The sequence below is a fragment of the Rhinolophus hipposideros genome, assembly GCF_964194185.1.
Source record: "Rhinolophus hipposideros genome assembly, chromosome: X".
NCBI classification, from domain to species: Eukaryota; Metazoa; Chordata; class Mammalia; order Chiroptera; family Rhinolophidae; genus Rhinolophus; species Rhinolophus hipposideros.
Window position 1 is genome coordinate 87,197,047 of NC_138046.1, and position 24,575 is coordinate 87,221,621.

Below are 24,575 nucleotides of genomic sequence, written 5' to 3' on the forward strand. Positions count from 1 at the left end.
TGAGACTCTGCTCCACCCAAGTTTTAGATACACCATTGCCATTGAAAAATTATAAAAGGGGGGAAAAGATGAAGTGGAATAAGAGGTCCAAGTTTCCAAGTACAAAACAAATAAGTCATGGGGATGTAATGTTCAGTATAGGGAATATAGTCAATAATATTGTGATAACATGGTACAGAGTCAGATGGTTGCTGGACTTATTGTGGTGATCATTTCTTTGAGTATGTAGATGCTGAATAACTATGGTGTACATCTTAAACTAATATAATATTGTATGTTAGCTATATTTTAATTAAAACATTTTTTTAAATAATGGTACTAATCTATGAGGGTCTTCGGGGAGTGCTTAACAAGTGGTTCTCTAAGTGTGCTCCCCAGTTCTTAAATTGGCAAGGCTATTTTGTGTCCCAACATACAGTCTGTCCTTGAGAATATTCCTTGTGCACTAGAAAAGAATGTATAATCTGGTGTTCTAGAATGAAGTGCTCTGTAAATGTCAATTACGTCGATTTGGTCTAATGTGTCACTTAAGGCTGATATATTCTTATTGATTTTTCAGTTTGGAGATCTATCCATAGCTGTCAATGGGGTATTTAGGTCCCCTACTATAATTTTGTTTTGGTCAGTTTCTCCTTTTAGTTCTGTTAGTAGTTGCTTTGTATATTTTGGTGCTCCCTGATTGGGGGCATGTACAGACGGTGCCAAAAAAAAAAACACCTGTATACACATTTTAAGAAATGAAAAAAAACTGTATTAAAACTGTAATACTCTATACCGATAACAAAAGATGAACACAAGTCATGTTTGACTTCTGCAATTATAAGAGGTGCTCAAAGTGGTTACTATCAATATAATTTTAATACAGCTTTTTTTCCTTTCTTAAAATGTGTATACATTTTTTGGCACCCTTTTTATATTGATAAGTGTTATGTATTCTTGTTGTATTCTCCCCTTTATCATTATGAAATGTCCATTTTGTCTCTTGTTACCTTTTTTTATCCTGAAGTCTATTTCATCCGATGTAAGTATGCCTACACCCACTTTTCTCTGGATACCATTTGCTTGGAGTATTGTTTTCCACTCTCATTTTGAGTCTATATTTGTCCTTGTAGCTGAGACGTGTCTCTTGGAGGCAGCATATGGTGGGGTTTTGTTTTTTGATTCAATCTACTACTCTGTGCCTATTTATTGTTGAGTTCAGTCCATTTACATTTAGGATGATTATTGATATAGGAGGATTTCCTATGGCCATTTTATCTTTTGTTTTCTGGTAGCTCGGTGTCTCCATTGTTTCTTGGCCTTTTTGTTCCTGTCATTTTAGTTTGGTGTCACGCTATGATTTTTTCCCTCTGTTTCCTCTTTTTTTATGTTATGTGTCTCAGTTCTGGATTTTGGGGGGAGGGGGGTGGTTACCATTAAGTTTATGTTAAAAAAAAGTTTCAGTAGTCCTTTTTCTTCAGCATGCTTCTTATTTCCATTCCCCTTCGCAAATTCAGATCTTTATTCTCTCACTTTTTATGTTTTGGCTGTCACAAATTATCATTATTTATGCTGTGAGTTGATGTCTGAGTTGCAATAGCAAGTTGTCTTCTTCTTGTATTTTTCTTTTTTTATGTTTTTATCTTCTTTACCCTTTATGTTGTGTTTAAGTGTATAGTGCCCTATTCTGTGTCGCGGTTGCCATTTCCTGCTTCTGTCTGTTAGTAACCTTGCTCATAGTTTTGTATCCTTTTGACTTTTTATTTCAGGTCAAATATCCTCCTCCAGTATTTCTTGTAATTCAGGTCTTGTGGAAAATTCCCTCAGCTTCTGTATATCTGGATAGGTCTTTATTTCTCTCTTATCTAAAGGATATCTTTACTGGATATATTCTTCTTGGCTGGTAATTTCTCTCTTCCAGTAGTTTGAATATTTGATTCCACTCACTTCTGCTGAAAAGTCCGATGATTATCTAATGGGTTTTCCTTAGTAGGTCACTGTCTTCTCTTCCTTGGCTGCTTTCAGAACTCTTTCTTTGTCATTAATTTTTGACAGCTTCAACATAATGTTCCTTGGAGAAGGCCTGTGGGTTTGATAGAATTAGGTGTTCTGTTTGCTTCTTGAATTCGAGGATCCAGTTCTTTCCATAGGTTTGAGAAGTTCTCATCAAGTATTTGTTTGAATAGAGTCTCTGTGCCCTTCTTCCTCTCTTCTCCTCCTGGTATACCCATAAATCTTATGTTGCTCTTTCTGATGAAATCAGAAAGTTCTTGTAGAGTTCTTTCATTTCTTTTAACTCTCAAGTCTCTCTTCTTCCATCTGCGTAATTTCTAGATTTCTATCTTCAATATCACTAATTCTTTCCTCCGTCTGGTCACCTCTAATTCCTGAGCTGGTTATTTTATTCTTCATCTCTTTTATTGAGTTCTTCAGCTCAAGAATTTCTATTTTTTTATTTCAATCTCTTTGGTAAAATATTTATTTTGTTCATTGATTTTATTTCTGAATTCATTTAAACTGCCTATCTGAGTTTTCTTGCATCTCATTGAGTTTTTTCAGAACTGCAATCTTTTTTTTTAATTAAATTTATTGGAGTGACAATTGTTAGCAAACTTACACAGATTTCAGGTGTACAATTCTGTATTACATCGTCCATAAATCCCATTGTGTGTTCACCACCCAGAGTCAGTTCTCCTTCCATCACCATATATTTGATCCCCCTTACCCTCTGGTAACCACTAAATTATTGTCTGTGTCTATGAGTTTTTCTTTCTCATTTGTTTGTCTTGTTCTTTTGTTGTTTTTGGTTTATATACCATATATCAGTGAAATCATAGGGTTCTCTGCTTTTTCTGTCTGACTTATTTCACTTAGCATTATACTCTCAAGATCCATCCATGTTGTCACAAATGCTCTTATATCATCTTTCCTTAACGCCGAATAGTATTCCATTGTGTATATATACCACAACTTCTTTATCCATTCATCTATCGAAGGACATTTTGGTTGTTTCCATGTCTTGGCCACCGTAAACAAAGCTGCAATAAACATTGGAGTACACGTGTCTCTGTAGAGAAATGCTTTCAGATTTTTTTGGGTAGATACCCAGGAGAGCGATTGCTGGGTCATATGGTAATTCTATTCGTAATTTCTTGAGGAACCTCCACACTGCCTTCCATAGTGGCTGCAGCAGTCTGCATTCCCACCAACAGTGTATGAGGGCAGAACTGCAATATTGATTTCTCTCTCATTTAAGTCAAATATTTCCATGTCTTTAAGTTCATTTTCCAGAAATTTTTCATTTTCTTTCTGAGCTGCCATGTTACCTTGGTTATTCATAGCAATTAATTGATTATTTCTCTTTCTGGGCATCTACAGAGGTGGATTCTGCGGCAGGTTGATATAAAGAGGTCTTTCTTTTGCTTTCCAGTAGGTGGCGCGAGAACATTTTATTTTCTACCTTGTGCTGCAGCGTTTTATTTTTTCTTGTGCTGTTCCAGTTTCTCTTGCGGTGGGACATTTCCTGGGAAGTGGGCTTCTCTTCTGTGATCAGGGCATCTCGGTCTCAGAGCACCACCCCCATGGGATGATATGGTGGGCAACGGGGTTCTGAGCCTCTGAAACCACAATGTTGCCCCTGCATCCCAATGCAGAAGACGTGTGTCTCTGCAGCTCTGGGTGTCCTGCAGAAATGAGCAGGGAGAGGTAGGGGTGGGGTAGACTGAGTGAGGCAAAAGCAATGGTAACATACATCCCACAGCTATCTCACCCCTACAACTCCTTCCCTGTCTCTGGAATTAGCTGCATTATGCATCTGCCACTCAGGAGCTGTCTCCAGTTTTCAGGGTTGTAGATATTCTGCTCTTTAATCCAACACTGCTACAGTTTTTTTGTTTTTTTTTCTGGGGCCCGCTGCTAACACTGGGAGGGGGAGGGGGAAGCAAGTTCTGGGAGAGTGGGTGGAGGCGGCCAGGCTCCATGGCTTTCTTTTTTGCATGGTAGTAAGGGCAGTGAGGGCTGTTGCCCTTCTGTATTCAGTCTTTGCCTGGAGGTCTCTGCCCCAATCAGTGAGGTCAGCCGTATTATATGCTGATCCTTCAGGCAGGATTGTGGGCCACAGAGAGTGCACCTTCAGTCTCAATCCTGCCCTCAGGACCACAGTGAGCTCAGGGGTGTGTCCTGCGGCCCACATCTCTGCCCATCTCCCTTTTCTCTTCCCCTGTTTGCCTCGATTTGCCCACCTTCAGATGTTTCCATACACAGATATCTCAGACTTGTCTGTGCGATGCTTAGGGAATCCTTTGTTTAATTATAGTTGTTCAATTTGTTGTAACTTCCAGGGAAGATTTCAAGGAGCACCCTTTAAGCTGCCATGTTTCTGATGTCACCTCTTATCATGTATGGATATTTTAACAATGTTAATTCTTCCTATCCATGAGCACAGTGTATGCTTCCATTTATTTGTATGTTCTTCAATTTCTTTCTTCAATGTCTTATAATTTTCCAAGAACAGGTATTTTACCTCCTGGGTTAAATTTATTCCTCAAAATTTTATTCATTTTCTGATGCAATTGTTTTCTTAATTACTCTTTCTGATAGTTTGTTATTGGCGTATAAAATGCAATTGACTTCTGAATATTAATTTTGTATCTTGCTACTTTATTGAATTCATTTATCAGTTCTAATAATTTTTTTGATGTAATTGCTAGGGTTTGGTATGTGTAGTACCACGTCTTCTGCAAATAATGACAGTTTATTTTCTTCCTTTCCAATTTTGATGCCTCTAATTTATTTTTCTTGCCTGATTGCTATAGCTAGGACTTCCAATACTATGTTGAATAAAAGTGGTGAAAGTGGATATCCTTGTCTTGTAATTGATCTTAAGGAAAATGCTTTTAGCTTTTCCCCATTGAGTATGTTGTTAGCTATGGGTTTGTCATATATGGCTTTTATTATGTTAAGGTATGTTCCCTCTATTCCCATTTTGCTGAGAATTTTATTATAGATAGATGCTGAATTTTATTAAATGCTTTTTCTGCACCTATTGATATGATCACATGATTTTTATCCTTCACTTTGTTTATGTGGTATACCATATTAATTGATTTGTGGATATTGAACCAACTTTGCATCCCAAGAATAAATCCCACTTGATCATGGTGTATAATCTTTTTGCTGTATTCAGTTTGCTAATATTTTGTTGAGGATTTTTGCATTTTGTTTATCAGGGATATTGGCCTATAATTTTCTGTTTTTTGTAATATCTTTGTCTGGTTTTGGAGTCAGTGTAATGGTGGCCTCATAAAATGAGCTTAGGAGCCTTCCCTCACCTTGAATATTTTGGAATAGTTTGAGAAGGACAGGTGTTAATTCTTCTTTGAATGTTTTGTAAAATTCACCTGTGAAGCCATCCAGTCCAGGACTTGTTTGTTCTGAATTTTTTGGATACTGATTTGATTTCATTAATAGTAATTGGTGTGTTCAGATTTTGTTTCTTCTTGACTCAGTCTTGGAAGACTGTTTGTTTCTAGGAATTTATCCATTTCTTTCAGATTGTCCAACTTGTTGGCATATAATCGTTCATAGTATTTTCTTATAATCCTTTGTATTTCTGTGGTGTCAGTTGTCAGTTTTCTTCTTTCATTTCTGATTTTATTTATTTGGGTCCTCTCTTTTTTTCTTGATGAGCCTGGTTAAAGGTTTATCAATTTTGTTTATCTTTTCAATGAACCAACATTTATCATTTGTATTGTTTTTTTTAAGATTCTATTTCATTTATTTCCAGTCTGATCTTTATTATTTATTTCCTTGTACTCATTTTGGGCTTTGCTTGCTGTTCTTTTTTTAGTTCCTTAGGTGTAAGATTAGATTGTTTGAGATTTTTCTTGTTTCTTCAGGTAGGCCTGTATTAGTATGAATTACCATCTTAGGATTGCTTTCACTGTGTCCCATAGATTTTAGGTAGTTTTGTTTTCATTTCCATTTCTCTCAAGGAATCTTGATTTCTTTCATGATCTCATTGTTAACCCATTTATTGTTTAGTAATATGGTGTTTAGCCTGCATGTGTTTGTGTGTTTTTCAGGGTTTTTTTTGTAATTGATTTCTAGTTTTATGCCATTGTGGTTGGAGAAGATGCTTTTTTTTTCTTTTTCCCTTTTTATTTTATTGGTCTATTTTGAACGTTGATTGAATCTTTTTTTTACATAACATAAAATTCATCCTTTTTTTTTAGTTTTTTATTTTTTTAACATTTTTTATTAGTTTCAGGTGTACAAAACAATGGAATAGTTAAACATTTATCATTTATATCCCTCACACAGTGATAACCCTTCTCCGCCCATCTACTACACCTCCTGGGCCCATGGAGAAGATGCTTGATATGATTTCAGTCTTCTTAAATATATTGAGACTTGTTTTATGGCCTAACGTGTGGTCTATCTTGGAAAATGTTTCATGTGCACTTGAAAAGAATGTATATTCTTCTGCTTTGCAGTAAAATGCTCTAAACATATCCATTACGTCCATCTGGTCTAATGTGTCATTGAAGGCAACTATTATTGATTTTCTGTCTGGAAGATCTATCAATTGATGTGAATGAGGTGTTAACATCCCTAATATGACTATATTACCGTTGTCTGTCCTTTATGTGTGTCAATATTTTCTTTATATATTTGAGTGTTCCTATGTTGGGTGTATAAATGTTTATAAGGGTTATTTCTTGTTTTTGAATTGATCCCTTTATCATTACAAAATGTCCTTCTTTGTCTATTATCATAGCCTTTGTTTAAAAGTCTACTTTCTCTGATATAAGTATTGCTACCCTAGCATTTTTTCATTTCCATTTGCATGAAATATCACTTTCTATTCCTTTGCTTTCATTCTGTGTGTGGCTTTCAATCTGATATGGGTCTCTGTTAAGCAGCAAATGTATGGCTCTTCTTTTCTTATCCATTCAGCTACCCTATATCTTTTGATTGGAGCATTTAATCTACTTACATTTAAAGTGATTATTGATAGATATGTAGTTATTGCCATTTTATTATTCATATTTTAGTCTTTTTGTTCTCCTGAAAGAAGTCCATTTAACATTTCTTATAATACTGGAAATGAACTCCTTCAGTTTTTCTTCTTGTCTGGGAAGCTCTTTATCTCTCCTTCAATTTTAAATGATAGCCTTGCTGGTAGAATTGTCTTGGTTGTACGTCCTTGCTTTTCATTACTTTGAATATTTCATGCCAATCTCTTCCGGCCTGCAAAGTTTCTATTGTGAAATTAGCTGACAGTATTATGGGAGCTCCCTTGTAGGTAACTAACTGCCTTTCTCTTGCTGCTTTGAATATTCTCTCTTTGTCTGTAACCTTTTCCATTTTAACTATGATGTGTGTTGGTATGGGTGTCTTTGGATTTATCTTATTTGGGACCGTCTACATTCCCTGGGCTTGTATATCTATTTCTTTTGCCAGATCAAGGAAGTTTGCAGTCATTATTTCTTCAAATAGGTTTTCAATCCCTTGCTCTCTTTTCCTTCTGGTATACTTATGATGTGAAAATTGGTATACTTGATGTTGTCCCAGGGGTCCCTTAAACTATCCTCATTTAAATTTTTTTTTTCTTTTTGCTGTTCCAGTTGCATGTTTTCTGTGACCTTGTCTTTTGATTTACTGATTTGACCCTCTGCTTCATTTAATTTATTATTGATTCCTTCTAATGTATTCTTCATTTCAGTTGTTTTATTCTTTACATCTGACTGGTTCCTTTTGTGTTTTCTATGCCCTTTTTTATGCTTGCTATCTCTTTGTTGAAGTTCTCACTAAGGTCCTTAAACATCCTTATAACTAGTGTTTGAACCCTGTATTTGGTAGATTGCTAGCCTTCTTTTGTTTAGTTCTTTTTCTGGAGTTTTCACCTGTTTTTTAATTTAGGACATTTTTATTTGTCTCCTCATATTCACTGCCTCTCTATGTTTGTTTCTATGCAATAAGTATAGCTGCTACATCTCCAGTCTTGGCAGGGTGGCCTTATGTAGTAGGTGTCCTGTGGGATCCAGTGACACAGTCTCCCTGATCACCTGAGCCAATTGCTCCAGGATTATCCCTTGTGTGGATTGTGTGTGTCCTCTTCTTATAGTTGAGCACTGATTGCTATTGGCACGTCAGTGGGTGGTCTTGACCCTCAGGCTGACTAGGTGTGAGGATTGGCCACAACCTCAGCATACGAGCTACAGAATGTGGGCTGACCCCATGGGGCAGGATTTGCCCCAGTGGGCTCTGGTGCCTGCTGAGATCACCCTTTGGGAATTCCACCTTGGTGGCTAATCAAGTGGTTATCTGTTGTGGTCTGAAGCCAGCCACCAGATGTGTTGATTCTGGGGCCTCTTGGGAGGGTATCCTGTGCAGGTCAAGGTCAGCTGCTGTCTGTGATCTGCCAGGGACTACATAGTAAAAGTTACAAAGTGATCCACAGTTGGTTGCTGCCTCTGCTGGACTTGGAGGTGCATGGGGGAAGCCACGCTATGAACTGTGGCTGGTTGCCACCAGTACTGGGCCTGGGGCAGCTCAGCAAAATGCTCAGAGTACCCTGAGGCTTGCCGCCCCCTGCTGGTTGCCCATAAGGCTCCTCCACTGAAAGCCTCAGGTGGTACGTGAGTTGAGTGAGGCAAAGTTTCAAGGAGTCACCAGGGTGTGATGAGTTGTGTTCACCAGGTTAATGCAGATTCAGATTTGATACTAATTTTGAGCCTAGAGCCACTCAGCAAAAGGCAAGGGCACAACAAGACCACAGCTGCCTGTCTGCAGCCTACAGACTTTGAGAGTTTTTTAAGAAAGACTGCATCATGGACCAAAGTGGGCTTCCTGCCACCAATAGAGCCTCTGGCCATCTGCAAGTTGGGTGGGGTGGGGTCTCAGGGAGTCATTGGGTGGAGTGAGAGTTCACCAGGTTAATGCAGATTCAGATTTGGCTGTGTGGGAGGAAAACACAACCCAGGAACAATGGCAGTTGTCCTGTCAGCCCTTCCCCGGAAGCCACATAGCTCACTCTCTCCCTGTATGTCTGTGGCACAGGGCTACTCACTCACCACCACTAGCAAGTTAGAGTGAGCATACAAAAATGACATCCACCAGCACTAGCACTAGCATGATAGAAGGAGAACATCAAAATTGCTCCCACCAGTGCCTCAGCCCCAGAAAGAGTCTCAACAGACTTCTGCCCCTCTGGCAGATGCTTTCAGTTTAGAAAATGAACTTCCTTTACATATGGATGCTTTTGTGTTGGGTCCCAGGGCAAGTGAATCTGTACACGAGCCCTTTAACAGTAGAATCTCATTCCCTACATCCTATCGTTCTCCTGAATATAAGTTGCATTGGGTTTCAAAGCCAGATATTCTGGGGGCTTGTCTCATGCTGAACCTAAGTGTTGGTTTTCTGATGTGGGGCCAAAGCCTTTTTTCCTCAGGGAGTAGCTTTATTTATTTATTTATCTATCTATCTATCTATCTATCTATCTATCTATCTATTTATACCTCCCGATTGTGCGTTGCCACCCTAGAGATGGGAATTTTGGAGAGAGCATGTGTCTGCCTCTCCTACCTGTCTCCAACTGACTCTTTTATCCTTTCTTGTGGAATAGCTATTCAGGTTATTTTCAGAGGAAACTGTTCTGTATGTAGTTGTGGATTTGTTGTATGTGTGGGAGGAGGTGAGTTTGGGATCTTTCTATGTTGCCACCTTGAACCACCTCCCACTCTTAAACCATTCTTTTAAAATATAGTATTGGAAGTCATAGCCAGAGAAATTAGGCAAGAAAAAGAAATAAAAGACATCCCAATGAGAAAGAAAGAAGTAAAATTGTCACTATTTGCAGATGACATGATATTATATATATTATGCCAAAAAAAAAACTCCACCAAAAAAACCCCCACAAAACTGTTAGAACTAATAAACAAATTCAGTATAGTGGTAGGATTCAAAATCAATATTAAAAAATCTGTTCCGTTTTTATACACTAAAAACAAACTGTCAGAAAAAGAAATTTTAATCCCATTTACAATTTCATCAAATGGACTAAAATATCTAGGAATTAATTTAACCAAGAAGGTGAAAGACCCATACTGAAAACTATAAGAAAACTATAAGATATTGATGAAAGAAACTGAAGGGGCTGCCAGATGGCTCAGTTGGTTAGAGTGCAAGCTCTTAACAACAAGGTTGCTGGTTCTATTCCCACATGGGCCAGTGAACTGGGTGCTTCACAACTAGATTGAAAACAACGGCTTGAGCTTGGAGCTCAGCCAACAGTGGGCGGGCTCAGTGGTTGGAGCGTACTGCTCATAACACCAAGGTCGCTAATTTGAATTCCACATGGGCCAGTGAGAAGCAATGGCTTGAGCTTGGAACTGAGCCGCCAGTGAGCGCACTCAGTGGTTGGAGCACGGTGCTCATAACACCAAGGTACCTGGTTCTCGTTCCACATTGGCCAGTGAGCTGCACCCTCCACAACTAGATTGAAAACAATGACTTGACTTGGAGCTGAGCTCTGCCCCCCATAACTAGATTTTTAAAAAATAAGGCTTGAGATCCTGGAAAAGCATATTGTTCCCTAATATTCCAAAATAAAAGAAAAAAAAGAAAAGAAATTGAAGAAATGTAGTCAGTGAACTCCTCGACATCAGTCTTGGTGATAACTTTTTGGATTTCACACCAAAAGCAAAGGTAACAGAAGCAAAAATAAACCACTGGGACTACATCAAACTTCAAAGCTTCTGCACATCAAAGAAACCATCAACAAAATAAAAAGGCAACCTACTGATTGGGAGAAAATATTTGAAAATCATATATCTGATAAGCAGTTAATATTTAAATTATATAAGAACTCATACAACTCAATAGCAAAAAAAAAAAAAGAATTCTATTTAAAATGAAAAGATGGGGTGGCCATTTAGCTCAATTGGTTAGAGCACGATGCTTGTAACACCAGGGTTGTCAGTCCGATCCCTGCATGGGCCAGTGTGAGCTGCACCCTCCACAACTAGATTGAAACAACTACTTGACTTGGAGTTGATGGGTCCTGAAAAAATACACATAACATAAATAAAAGGTTGTTTGTTTTTTTAAATGGAAAGATGTTCTGAATAGACATTTTTTCCCCAAAGAAGACCTACAGATGGCCAACAGACATATGAAAAGATGCTCAACCTCATTAATATCAGGGAAATAGAAATCAAAACCGCAGTGAGATATTGCTTCATCCTGTTACAATGGCTATCATAAAAAAGACAAGAAATAACAAGTGTTAACCACTATGTGTTGAAAATGGAACACTTGTGCACTGTTGGTGGGAATGTAAATTGGTGTAAAACAGAAAACATGTAAGACATGTATGGAGGTTCCTCAAAAAAATAAAACAGAACAAACATATGATCTAGCAATTCCACTTCTGGTTATTTATTTGGAGAAAATGAAACACTAACTTGAAAAGATATATGCACCTCCATGTTCATTGCAGCATTATTTACAGTAGCCAAGATATAGAAATAATGTAAGTTTCCACTGATCGATGAATGGATAAAGAAAATGTATGTATATACATAGTGGAATACCATGTAGCCACAAAAAGAAGGAAATCTTGTCATTTTTTACAATATGGATGGACCCTGAGGGCATTATGCTAAATGAAATAAGTCAGAGACAGACAAATACTATTTGATCTCATTTATACATGGGATCTTAAAATAAACTGAGTTCTCATGGCAGAGTAGTATTCCATTGTGTATGTATACCACATCTTCTTTATCCAATCATCTATCGAAGGACACTGGTTGTTTCCATGTCTTGGCCACCATAAATAATGCTGCAATGAACATTAGAGTACGTATATCTTTACAGATAAATGTTTTCAAATTTTTGGGGTAGATACCCAGGAGAGAGATTGCTGAGTCATATGGTAAATCTATTCTTAATTGTTTAAGGAACCTCCATATTGTTTTCCATAGTGGCTGTATCAATACTGCCATTTGTGACAACGTGGATGGATCTTGAAATTATTATGTTAAGTGAAATAAGTCAGACAGAAAAAGTCAAGAACCATATGACTTCACTTATATGTGGGATATAAAACTGAAGGCAACAAAGGAACAAGACAAATAAACAAAAACTCATAGACACAGACAATAGTTTAGTGGTTACCAGAGGGTAACCGGGGAGGAGGGATGGTAGAAGAGGGTAAAGGGGGTGAAATATATGTTGATGGAAGGAGAACTGGCTCTGGGTGATGAACACATAATACAATATATAGATGATGCATTATAGAATTGTACACTTGAAACCTATGTATTAGGTTGGTGCAACAGTAATTGTGGTTTTCGCAATTACTTTTAACCTTTTAAACCGCTGTTACTTTTTCACCAACCTAATAGTTTTGTTGACCATTGTCACCCCAATAAATTTTAATTAAAAAAAAAGAAACTGGGGCGGGCCCGGTAGCTCAGGCGGATAGAGCTCCACGCTCCTAACTCCAAAGGCTGCCGGCTCGATTCCCACTTGGGCCAGTGGGCTCTCAACCACAAGGTCGCCAATTCAATTCCTGGAGTCCCACAAGGGATGGTGAGCTCCGTCCCCTGCAGCTAAGATTGAACAAGGCACCTTGAGCTGAGCTGCTCCCAGATGGCTCAGTTGGTTGGAGTGCGGGCTCCCAACCACAAGGTTGCTGGTTCGATTCCTCGAGTCCCACAAGGGATGGTGGGCTGCACCCCCTGCAACTAGCAATGGCAACTGGACCTGGAGCTGAGCTGCGCCCTCCACAACTAAGACTGAAAGGACAACAACTTGAAGCTGAATGGCACCCTCCACAACTAAGATTGAAAGGACAACTTGACTTGGAAAAAAAGTACTGGAAGTACACACAGTTCCCCCAATAAAGTCCTGTTCCCCTTCCCCAATAAAATCTAAAAAACACAAAAAAAGAAATTGAGTTTATAGACATAGGGAACAGATTGCTTGTTAGCAGAGATAGGTGTTGGGGTGGGCAAAATGGGTGAAGGGGGTCGAAGATACAAACTTCCAGTTATAAAATAAATAAGTCCTGGGGATGTAATTAATGCACAATATGGTGACTATAGTTAATAATACTGTGTTGCATATTTAAAAGTTGCCAAGAAAGTAAATCTTAAAAATTCTCGCCACAAGAAAAAACATTTTGTAACTATGTATGGTGACAGACATTAACTAGACTTATTGTGGTGATCATTTTGCAATATATATAAATATCAAATCATTATGTTGTTCACCTGAATATAATGTTGTATGTCAATTATAATCTCAATTTTAAAAAAAGAAAACTATGGTATCCTCTGGTTCTCTGCTAATTGCTTTTGCATAATCAGGCCAGGTTCATGTCCTCTAGGAATGTTATAATTGTCCAGAAGTAGTGCATGAAGATGTCAGAAATCTCAGCAGAATGATCACTAGTGGGGAAGGCATCAGAGTGTCAGCTCTGTCACTTCCCAGCTGTTTGACCTTGAGCAAGATCCTTTACATCTATGAGCTTTGGTATTCTCATTTCCAAAATGAACTTCATAATGTCTTCCCTGCCACACACAGTTGTTGTAAGGATTGAAGTATAACAGCATATTATCAGGATTAGCACGCTTATGCTGTAAGTAAACTCCCCATTTTGTAGTCCCTAAGGTTGTGCCCTAAGATTGGTGTCTTCTCAGTGCCTATGATGTGTATCTTCTGAGAACACATTTGAAAGGAGTAGTTCAGAGGCCACACTCGGGGATGGTACAGGCTCAAGGTGGAGAGAAGGTGTCCAGATTGTGTCAGGGGTATGTGTATAGCACCAAACCTCAGAAAGGGAAATTCAAACTCTGAGTACTCAAATCTTGGAATTGGGACTCAAGACTAATCAATGTTATCCTTTTCTCTCCCCCATCCTTTGTTTTTCTCTTTTCTTCTCTTGTCATTTCAGGTGCATGATGACTGCAGGAGACGGTTTTCCAAGGAATGCTGCTTTGGAAGCCATCGAACATCAGTGATTCCTCCCACTGCCCTAAGCGACCCTAAAGGAGATGGTGAGTAGCTAAACATTAACCTCAGAAATACACTGGGGAGGGAGGGAAGGTGCAAAGACTGGGGTAAGGACTATGATTAAATTATTCTCCTCAACCAGTCAAACATTTCTGGAGAGAAGGAATGTGCATATGTGTACAAATAATTCATGTCTCTTTAGACCTTTGGGATGGTGAATGTTGATATTTATGGTGTATATGTATGTGGGCATGTTCTCTGTAGCCTCTCTCACAATCATTTCTGACTGATAAGAATTGATTTCAGCTTTTTCATGATTTCTAGACACTAGATAATCCATGAAATAAGTTTGTTCTCATTCAGGTGGTTAAGGAAGAACTGCATGAAGGCTCAGGTCATGTTACTTTTAAAATCAAAACTAACACCAAGGTTGTCCCCAAATCTAACACACTCCATTGCCCCAACACACTCTGTTGATGTTTTGTCACTCCTGGACGTGAGTGATTTATTGAGAACTCTATTCATAAGGTGTTTGAAGGCTACAAAAAGATCCAAGATATGGACATTGCCAGAGCTTACAGTTATTTTGGACCCAGGATATTGATATAATATGACAATTGACAAATTAAGGTACCATAGACTAAGAACCAAAGGAGTGGTAGAGACACCTGGAGATGACAAAATGTTAGGAATGTCAACCACTTGTAGGAGCTTACAGAGAAAGGAGGTAGCAATGAAATCAATACAGCAAGAATGAACATTGTATAGAGTCTTCTATCAGGAGGTCTAGAGATATTAAAACAGAGAAAGCAGAGGCAAAGGAGAGGGATATTTTGTTTAATTTTGTGTTTGTTTTTTTAAAAATAGGTGAGACGTGGAGACAGCATAGTGTAAGGGGAAAAACAAAGGCCAGGCAATGATGAATCTTAGTCACTTACTAGCTAGGTGTCCTTGCTTAAGTCCCTTACATTCTTGAAGTTTCACTTTCCTCATCTGTAAATGGGAATGATATATATTGTGAGGATAAGTGATAATATGTAAAGGGCCTAAATACCCAGAAACATAGCCCCAAAAAGACCAGAAAACTAAATCCCAAGTCTTCTAGCCTAATGAAAACTGTAGACTCCAACAGGGATAATTCAGTTTAGCACTTGCTAATGATGCCTTTTTTAGTTCACCTCACTTTTCCTTTGCTTCTTCTGAGAGGCTCTCCTTTCTACCACTGAGTTGTTCATTTGCTTCTCCCATTACTCATTATTTAAGAATGGGAGCTATAAAAATGAAAATTACATATCACAGCTAAAAAGACCTGACCTATTTTACAAACACTACAAAGTTTAGAAACTTAATATACCGTATTTTGCCATGTATAATGTGCACTTTTTTGCCCAAATTTGTGAGGGAAAAATAAGGATGCACATTATATATGGGTAGTACTAATTCTGTATCTATATAAATGTTTTTAATTCTTTTATTTATGCTTATGAGTTAAAAGTGTAATTCTAGACATCAATAACGATATCCATATGCAAAATAATACCCTGGAATATGATAATCAATTTTGTTGAACTTATGATGAGCTTGCAACGACGAAGAGTTCTTGGCCTTCTGTGATATATAAATATCGTAAATTTGTTACTGGTACATAAAATATCTTGTACCTTGTATCTGTTCTTGTGTTTTGTAATTATTTGCTACCTAAAATTTCTTGTACCATAATATGTTAAAAAATAAATGCTAAAATTCCTTTACAATACAAAAAACAAGTACCTACATGTAAACAAATTTAAAAAGTTTTAAAATTAAAGTTTATTGGGGTGACAATTGTTAGCAAAGTTACATAGATTTTGAATTAAAAAATTAAAATGAAAGATTTTTTTTCCCCTGAATGTTTGGGCCAAAGACGTGGGTGTGCACTATACATGGCAAAATATGGTACTTACCAACTGACATGCTACCCTTTCATTAAGCCAGTAAAGAGATAGACACTGCCCATTAATTTCAGTTTGTGCATGATTAGTTTCACTCTGTATGTCTTGGAATGAGACATAACACATGTGCATATGTGTGCTTATACAAGTACATACACTCAGAACCACTCTAGTCTCTTCCAGTTTCTTTTCCAACCCAAACACAGAATAGACTTTGGTACATGGAATGAGCCATTCACACAGGTTTCTGCAGGCAAGTATACTCATATGTCCCATAAGGACGTGCACAAACAAAGCTAACCTCTCTCAGGGAAGAGGAAAAGTAGCAAACTAGTCAGCTCAGCAAGTTCAAGCTGCTAATGAAAGTCACCCTAGTTTTCTATCTGAGACTTTGCTCACGCCCACAAGGACCTGGGGAAAATGTCTTTGAGAAGACTGAAGGATGCCTACCTCAGCATCTCACAAATCACCCCTAATAGGTATTAAGGGGCTAACACCTCTCCTTTATAATTGGCCCATCAGGTTCTGTGCTTCCTGTTGTTATAGAATTTGTTTCTTTGTTTTCAGTTTTTTCCTGTCCTATATAACTTTTTATTCTTGTTATAGATCATCAACTAATGCCCTTGCTTTCTTTTGCTTTCTACCGATGACATGATATTATTTCTTAAAAGCACCTGGGCTAAGTAATTCTTTGTATGTCATCTAATGCCTCATGAGTTAGCCTTTAGCCTTTCCTCCAGTCATCTGCAATCTTGATTCAATTGAATCTCACTCTTGAGAACCCTTCTTTCTATCATGCACTGTTTGGCATGTGATTTCTTCGGACTGTCTTCTAAGACCTCCCTATCTTTTTGAGTCTTCTTGGCTTTTTGGCCTAGGCAAATACGCTCTTTAATGGATAAGTTTCCTGGTGGGAAGTCCCACCCCATTTTAGAGATGATAAGGTCCTTAAAGATGATCTGGTCCAACCCTTCTGTCCAGGCTAGAGAATCCCTTCTCCAGCATCCAGGATGGAGGCATCCAGCTGATGATGCCCTGAGGAAGCACTTGCCATTGTTAAGTAGCACTCATTCATTTATTTAGTCAACAGACTCTAATTTTTGAGAACAGTTTCTACTTATTCCTTTTTCCTATCCAGTCTGCTTGGTAAATTTCTTCTCTCATCTTATAGGGTGATAAAAAAATCAAACATTATCTACTGTTTAACAGCCTCTATAATTGCCTTTCCCCCCTTTCCCAAATTACTTTATTTGCTGTAAACCCAAAACATATCTCAGAGCACCTAACACACTATATAATATAGTTCATCACATATCTGTTTCCCACTTCAGACTGTGAACTCTCTGTCCCTAGCACTTAACTCAAACCTGGGTACATGGCATATGCACAGTCAAGATTTGTTACATGAATTCATTAATATATTTATGGAATACTGACTATATGTAAGGCTCGGTGATAAGCAATCTAGAAAATAAGAGATGACTGAAACAGCATCCCTGACTCATCTTGAGTAGAGTGCAGTGGTTGTCAAACATAAGAAAGCATCAGAATCATCCGGAAGGCTTATTAAAACACAGATTTCTAGGCCCTACCCCCTCCAGAACTTTTGATTCAGTAAATGTGGGTATGGCACAAGAATTTGCATTTCTAACAAGTCCCCAGACCATGCTGATGCTACTAGACCTGGGAGCACATTCCATCATTTACTAACTGTGTGAGCTTAGACAAGTTACTTAACCTCTCTGTGCTTTATCTATCATTTGTTTCCTGACAGTAAGGGAATAATCGTTGTACTCAGGTGCATTGTGAGGGCTGAGTTAACATTTGTAAAAGAGGATTTTAAAACACAGAAAGTGGAACAGTAAGCCAACCTTATGCTAATTTAACATCCTTCGATGGTATGAACTGAACAAATTTGAGAGGGACTATTGGCTCCCTCTCAGTGTGGGGAACTGTGGTTATATTAATGCAGCTCAAAGGTGCATGAGTTTTGTTGTTTTTTTTTTTTTTTTTTGAAAGGCTCTTTCAGGCTGTTGACTCATCTGGAGCTTAAAGTCAACTAAATCCCCTAAGCCCTTTTCACACTTGATGCTGCCAAGCCAAGTTCCTGCTGTCCTGTTCCGCTGCAATTTATGCCCTTGAGCCTAAAGGCCAAGCTTCAAATTTATCTCTTTTTGTCTTGGTGACTTTGACCTATCTGTCCATTGAAGTCATTTTTCAGTCTTGATTCTGTCATCCAGTAGCTCTCCCTCCAATTTGGGGTACTTCAAAGTTGACAAGCTAGCCTTCTATGTTTTCGCTTGAATTGATAAAAATTGTTAAATAATACAGTACACTCCCTTACAATTAACATCACCCTATTCAAAAGCAACCTTATGGCCATGATTATTCACCTGGTTATGAACCTGCCTAACATTACTACATTTCAGCCCACAATGCCACCCCTTTCTTTCACCTTGTTCACAAGATTCTCTTGACAAACTTGGCCTTGCTCAAAGTCAGATGTTCTCCGACTATGGGGGAAATGCTAAATGGGACTGCCTTTGTGTTGTCCTGGGAATGACTTCCTGCCAGCGCTGCTTTCCCTTCTTCCCATCTGTGACGAAATTAGGTTTGACACTGAAGTTTAAGTTGCCTTAATTACAGAATTTTCTCTTCATCTAGTGGCTTTCCATCCCCACCCTGGATTATTTTAGTAATTATTGCAACATGATACTATTTACGTATGGAGAAATGAATACCCAAAGAAGTTAAGATGTTTGCTTTATGTTAGTGAATAAACCTAGGGGGCAACTAGCTCTGGCACACAGCTGCAATCTCTTGTAAAGGTACACTACAGAAGGCAGCCCATGCTCCAAGCTGTCAAATAGCTCTATAAATAATTTCAGCCATACCCTGACGACTATTTAACTTACGGATAGCATTAGTATAATTATTTTTTCCTAATTCTCAATTCTTGACTGCTTAATATTTTCACATGTATTAAGTATCTTTTAACAATGGAAACACACATGCACACGTAATATGTAGTAAAATATCTTTCTGCTATTCTTTTCCTGATCTTCACAATCTCCTACACCTCTACCCCATCCCTGCTGCTTACGATTAACTACTACCTTTAGTTTAGTTTATTGAATACCTTCCAGTATTTCTTCATGTATATACAAATATATATATATATATATATATATATGCATATATATATATATATATATATATACTTATCCCTCCTTTTTTTAAATTTATTGGGGTGACAATTGTTAGTAAAGTTACATAGATTTCAGGTGTACAATTCTGTAATACATCATCTATAAATCCCATTGTGTGTTCACCACCCAGAGTCAGTTCTCCTTCCATCACCATATATTTGATCCCTCTTACCCTCATCTCCCACCCCCCACCCCCCTTACCCTCTGGTAACCACAAAACTATTGTATGTGACTATGAGCCCTCCTTTTTTTAAAACACTTATACATGCTGTTCTGCACTTTGCTTTGCTTTTCCTCCTTCACAGTATATTTTGGAGATCTTTTTGTATCAACAAAAGATTGCTTCCTCACTCTTTTTTACAGCTACAAGATATTCCATTATATGGACATACCATAATTTATTGAATTAGTCCCTTATTAATGGATAATTTGGTAGTTTTCAGTCTTTTCCTATTACAAACAATGTTGCAATGAACAACTTCATACAGGTCATTTTACATATATACCTGTAGGAAAAACAATCTCAGACACGTAATTACTGGGTCAAAAATGCATACGCCTTTGTTAATTTCCTAAGTACTGTCAAATCGTCCTTTATAGGATTTGTGTCACTTTGCACTTCCATCTTCAGTGTATGAGAGTGCATATTTCCCCATGGCCTCTACAATCAAGCGTGTTATCTGGGTTTTTTTCTTTGCCCATCTTCTGAACAAGAAAAAAATGATACCATGGCCTAGTTTTAATTAGTATCTTTCTTATTATGAATAAGTTTGCTCTTCTTTTCACCTTTAAGAGCCAATTTATATTTCCTTTTCTCATCAGCATAACAGCTAGCTTACTTGCATCTAAACACTAGAAAACAAGTTAGTTTTTTGAATGGCCACTTTATAGATAAGGAAACTGAGACCCAAATAGCTCACAGTAGTTGGTCTCACTGCCACTGCTACCTAATCTTTAGAAAGGGACTGATCGAAAGGGTCTTTGATACTTAAAAAAACATTGGGGGCATAGACAGGTCTATTTCAGGATGTTTGGCATGGGGAATTCTTTCTTCCAAGCACACTTCACAGGTCCACTAGCTGTTGGCAGGAAGCTGTTTCCATTAATCCTCTAACTGGGGTATATACTAAAAGTCACATGCTCACCTACAGGGTGTTGACAGGAGGTTGTTGAGTGAGGAAGGTAAGCATAGAGCAGAATCAATTTCTAAAACAGAGGTAAGACTGGGGCCAGGCCATGAGTTGGAGCCTACATTGTTGGTTGATAGAGGAGCAAGCACATAAAAAAGATACCACCTTTTGACTATTTTCCTCATATATCTTGTGACCTGACCCCTAATGTTTCAATTCCATACTGAATAGTCTCACCCTTATTTTCTGTTTCCTCTAACATCTTTCTGTCATTGTGTCTGGTGCCTGTCACCTCTCTGACCTCTTCTTCTGCCACTCTCTCCCTCATTCACTCAATAACAGCTATGCTATTCTCTTCACTGGTCCTCAGACACCCTACAGAGTCTCCCTTTCTGACTCCTAGCACTTATTTTTTGTCTTATCTCCCCATCCCCCCTCCAAGAAAAACCAAAAACCTTTCCCCCCATGTATCTGTATTGCTCACTTCCTCACATCATTCAAGTCTCATCTCAAATGTCACCTCCCCAGAGAAGCTGTCCCTGACCACCCTGTCTAAAATAACACCCTCTTCAGTCTCCATCCCATTTTCCTGCTTTATTTTTCTTCAAATCACATTATTTTCTGTATTTATTTGTTATGCCCTGTCCCCTTCTATTAAAATATAAGTTCCACAAGAGCAGACTATTTCTATCTTGTCCACCACTGTATTCTCAGAACATAACAAGGACAGGCACAAAGAATGACCTCAATACATAGGTTGCTGAATGAATGAGTTAATATGTCTTAACTACCATTGTGTTAACATATTACCTTTTGTAATAAAAAAGATGTTGAAAAGGGTACTATTTTTGCATAATGTGTTCAGAGAGAGTAAGTACTTCCAAGCTATGCTATTGGAGGGACGTAGCAGACAGACTCTCCTTAGCTGTAAGTCCTGGCAAGCTCAGAAAATGTGGTGCATGATTGGCTAGCTGGCTTAGAAATTGGCCCATAGAGGAACACTGCTTTAGATTTTTCTAGGCAAAACAGCATGAAATCTGTTCAAGTCATCAGTCTTCCTTCAGGCTCCCTTTCACCCAGGCTACAACAAATGGGACATCTCAACACTTCGTCCTGGCCCACACCATTCAGGAGCAAGCCACATGCTTTTTGCCCCTTGCATTTATTTTCGTTAGGGCATCCTTGGCAAGCCACAAGTTCAGAGGTTTGGGGACACACAATTTGTCTAGCATCTCCTAGGGGACCATTGCTCACTGCCTACCTCCCTGCCAATAGGCTCTAAGACTCAGCATGACCTGGCAGGGTATGGCAATTTAGACTTCTATAACTCCACTGCTCTATGAGGAACTTCAGTGTGGGGGATTATTAAAAGCCTCTCTCTTATCCAGGCAATTTCCCTACAGTCTTGTTTCCCCTGAAAGTTCTTACAACTTGGATTGCTCTGTCAGAGCCTTATAGGAGTGATTAAAGCTCCCTACTTCAACCCACATTAATATGTCCTATCATTACCTCCTGGCTGAACGGCAGCCTTTCCTCCCTTTCCTCCTTACCTGGTATCTTCTCACTGTGAGAACCAAGCTATCCCAGGCAGAGAGAGGACTAATTGGCGTGCTGATCCTTCTCTTGGGTTCTCAACCTTCTCCTTCCTCAGTTTACCCTCAACATTTCATTAATCCTTGGTTGTGGCACCAATTTCCTTAATCTTTGTGTTCTAACATATTCTTGTGTATAAGCCTGTCTCCCCAGGTTGAGGGCAGGGGCTATACCCCTAGCAGTATCTAGCATGATGATTAGAATGTAGTAGTTGCTCAGCAAATGTTGGTTGCCTGGCAATAGCTGGGCAAAAGCCAGCTGGGATTTTTTAATTTTTTTTTTAATAAAAACACCTTGGGATTTGTACTGATTTCCCTCTGTTCCGCCATCTCATGAGTCTAGGGCGCAAGGAAACTCTGGGAGATATTGCATATGTCTGTTACCCTGATTGTGGTGATAGTATCATGGATGCCTGCATATGTCTAAACTCATTAAATTGTACATATTAAATATGTGCAGTTCTTTGTATATCAACTATACGTCAATAAAACTGTTTTTTTTTAAAGTCTTTGCAAAGTTTGATGTTGTCATGTCTTGTATCTATCTCAATGCCCCTGTTCTTTTCCCCTTCTTTTTCTTTTTGTTGTGTGTGTGTATTAGGCCAATTAGTAGTAGCTTCAGACTACTGGGATCTCGATTGGTCATCAGCCTGTTCATGTCCCCTTCTCATCTTCATCAACTCCAAAAGTGGCGATCACCAAGGGATCGTCTTCCTCCGAAAATTTAAGCAATACCTTAACCCGTCTCAAGTGTTTGACCTGGCGAAGGGTGGACCTGAAGCCGGGTAAGCACGGGGTAAGAGATATAGTGGGTATATAGTAAAGACTCCACCTTCTGTACATTCTAGACTAGGATAGGCTTCCTGGAATTAGTTTGAGTATGTGGGCAGGAAAGATCCATTTTCTCAAGTCAGGACACAAACACATAACTCCAGAGCATTTGGGGGTGGATGGTTGGAGGACTTCTGGTTCTCGCCCAGAAATCCTTTTAAGCCCATGTCCTGCTCTACTATTTGCTCCATCTTCTTTCATTGGAAAAGGTAAAACTATGTCTCCTGACATCAGACGAGGAAGCAAATGAATATTGCTGTCCACTTTTCTTATCACTAGCTCTTTCTTTTTCCTCGGCCCAAATAGATATATCTCTATGACAGGCCTCTTTTATTTGAAGATCACCTGGCTGTTCAGCCCTGGTTTCTATGAGCCCACTGGCTACAATGTGAGGCATATTTCCTGGACCTCAACAAGTAGATTTAGCTAGGTTGTCAGTAGCTTCCGGAACAAGCTTGGGCATGGAATAGTGTGGGTTGAGGCAAGGCCTGATATTTAGGAGTGCCTGTGGGAGCATTACCTATAATATTCAGCACACAGAAATGGGGGCAAGGGAAAGAAGACAGGTAGCCTATTAGCAGGTGCGGAGGAAGAAGCAGCAGCATCTTGGGCCCTGACATGTGGCAGGAGTGAGCTGTAAAACCCAGCAGTTCATGAAATGACTCTCTTTTCCCCTTTTCTTTCCAGGCTGTCCATGTTCAAGAACTTCACTCGCTTTCGCATTGTAGTTTGTGGTGGAGATGGCAGTGTGAGCTGGGTGTTATCCCTGATTGATGCCTTTGGATTACATGAAAGGGTGAGTTCCTAGCTGACTCAGTTTAGCCATTGCTAGAGAGACTGGGGTGTGGAGCTTCTCATCCCAAGAAGTCCTTGGTCTTGACTCTCCTTGTCTGTAAAATACATGTTTCCCACTGGTTTCATACTCAACCTGACTGGTAGATTCCCACTGTAAGCCTGCTCACTTAGACCATTTTCTGGTTGTCTACCTGTGGAAGGAAAAATGAGGGAGTTGGCAGAAAAAAAATGAGCAGTGCTCTATTCCCCAAGCCCCAAAGTGAAAATTTGAAGAGGAGAGCACACACACACACAAACACAAACACACACACACACACACACAGAAGTGGCCTCAGGCAACATTCAGTCCCTAATTTCCTACACCTCTTGAGGCAAGAGTAGCAGAAACTCTCCTGTACCTCTCCCCCCTTTCCCTAAGCAGCCCTCTACTCTTCTGAACCCAGTAAGTTTATCTCCTAAAGCACCTCGTCTCTTTGGCTCAGCCTCGATAGAAATCTGTGGCTATATTTCTCTTTTATAAGCATGGCTATACATATTGGCATACTCCAGCAACTTTTCCCTTTACTGATTAGGTTCCGTATGGCCAAGAGTGGGACCCAACTCCTTAGGGAAAATTTCACTTAAATTCCAATATCTTCTATCATATTCCCTAGAATCAGAAGTCCCTTACTGCCACTGGCTTTGAAACCACAATCTTTCCCAAAGAGCACCTTCTGGGTTATTTTATTGGTGGATCTTGGTAGGACTGTCTGAAAAGAGTGCCTGGTTTTTTTCTTGCAGTGTCAGCTGGCAGTCATCCCGCTTGGAACTGGCAATGATCTGGCCCGTGTCCTAGGCTGGGGTGCGTTCTGGAACAAAAACAAGTCACCCCAGAACATCCTCAACAGAGTAAAACAGGCTAGTGTGAGGATTCTAGACAGGTGAGTAGTTGAAAGATCAGGCCATTGTGCCTTTTCCAGTTGCACACCAGTTACTCCCAGTTACATCGCCTCAATCAGGAATGCTCTAACCTCCGTTTCTGGCTTCAGTGCAGAGCAGTTTGGGGGGCCCTTAACTATTAGGAAGCCAAGGTCTGCCATATAT

General features: G+C 39.0%; 1 protein-coding gene across 2 annotated transcripts in view; it reads left to right on the forward strand.

Annotated features, from left to right (window-relative positions):
* Positions 1-24,575, forward strand: part of DGKK (diacylglycerol kinase kappa) — a gene marked incomplete at its 5' end in the record, with an annotated part of 139,464 nt that overhangs the window by 73,373 nt on the left and 41,516 nt on the right. For both annotated transcript variants that reach the window (XM_081042492.1, XM_081042493.1), the window contains 4 exons: positions 13,946-14,048; positions 22,468-22,651; positions 23,385-23,493; positions 24,273-24,412. In XM_081042492.1, coding sequence (XP_080898618.1) covers positions 13,946-14,048; positions 22,468-22,651; positions 23,385-23,493; positions 24,273-24,412 — 536 coding nt within the window. The remainder of the gene's footprint in view (positions 1-13,945; positions 14,049-22,467; positions 22,652-23,384; positions 23,494-24,272; positions 24,413-24,575) is intronic.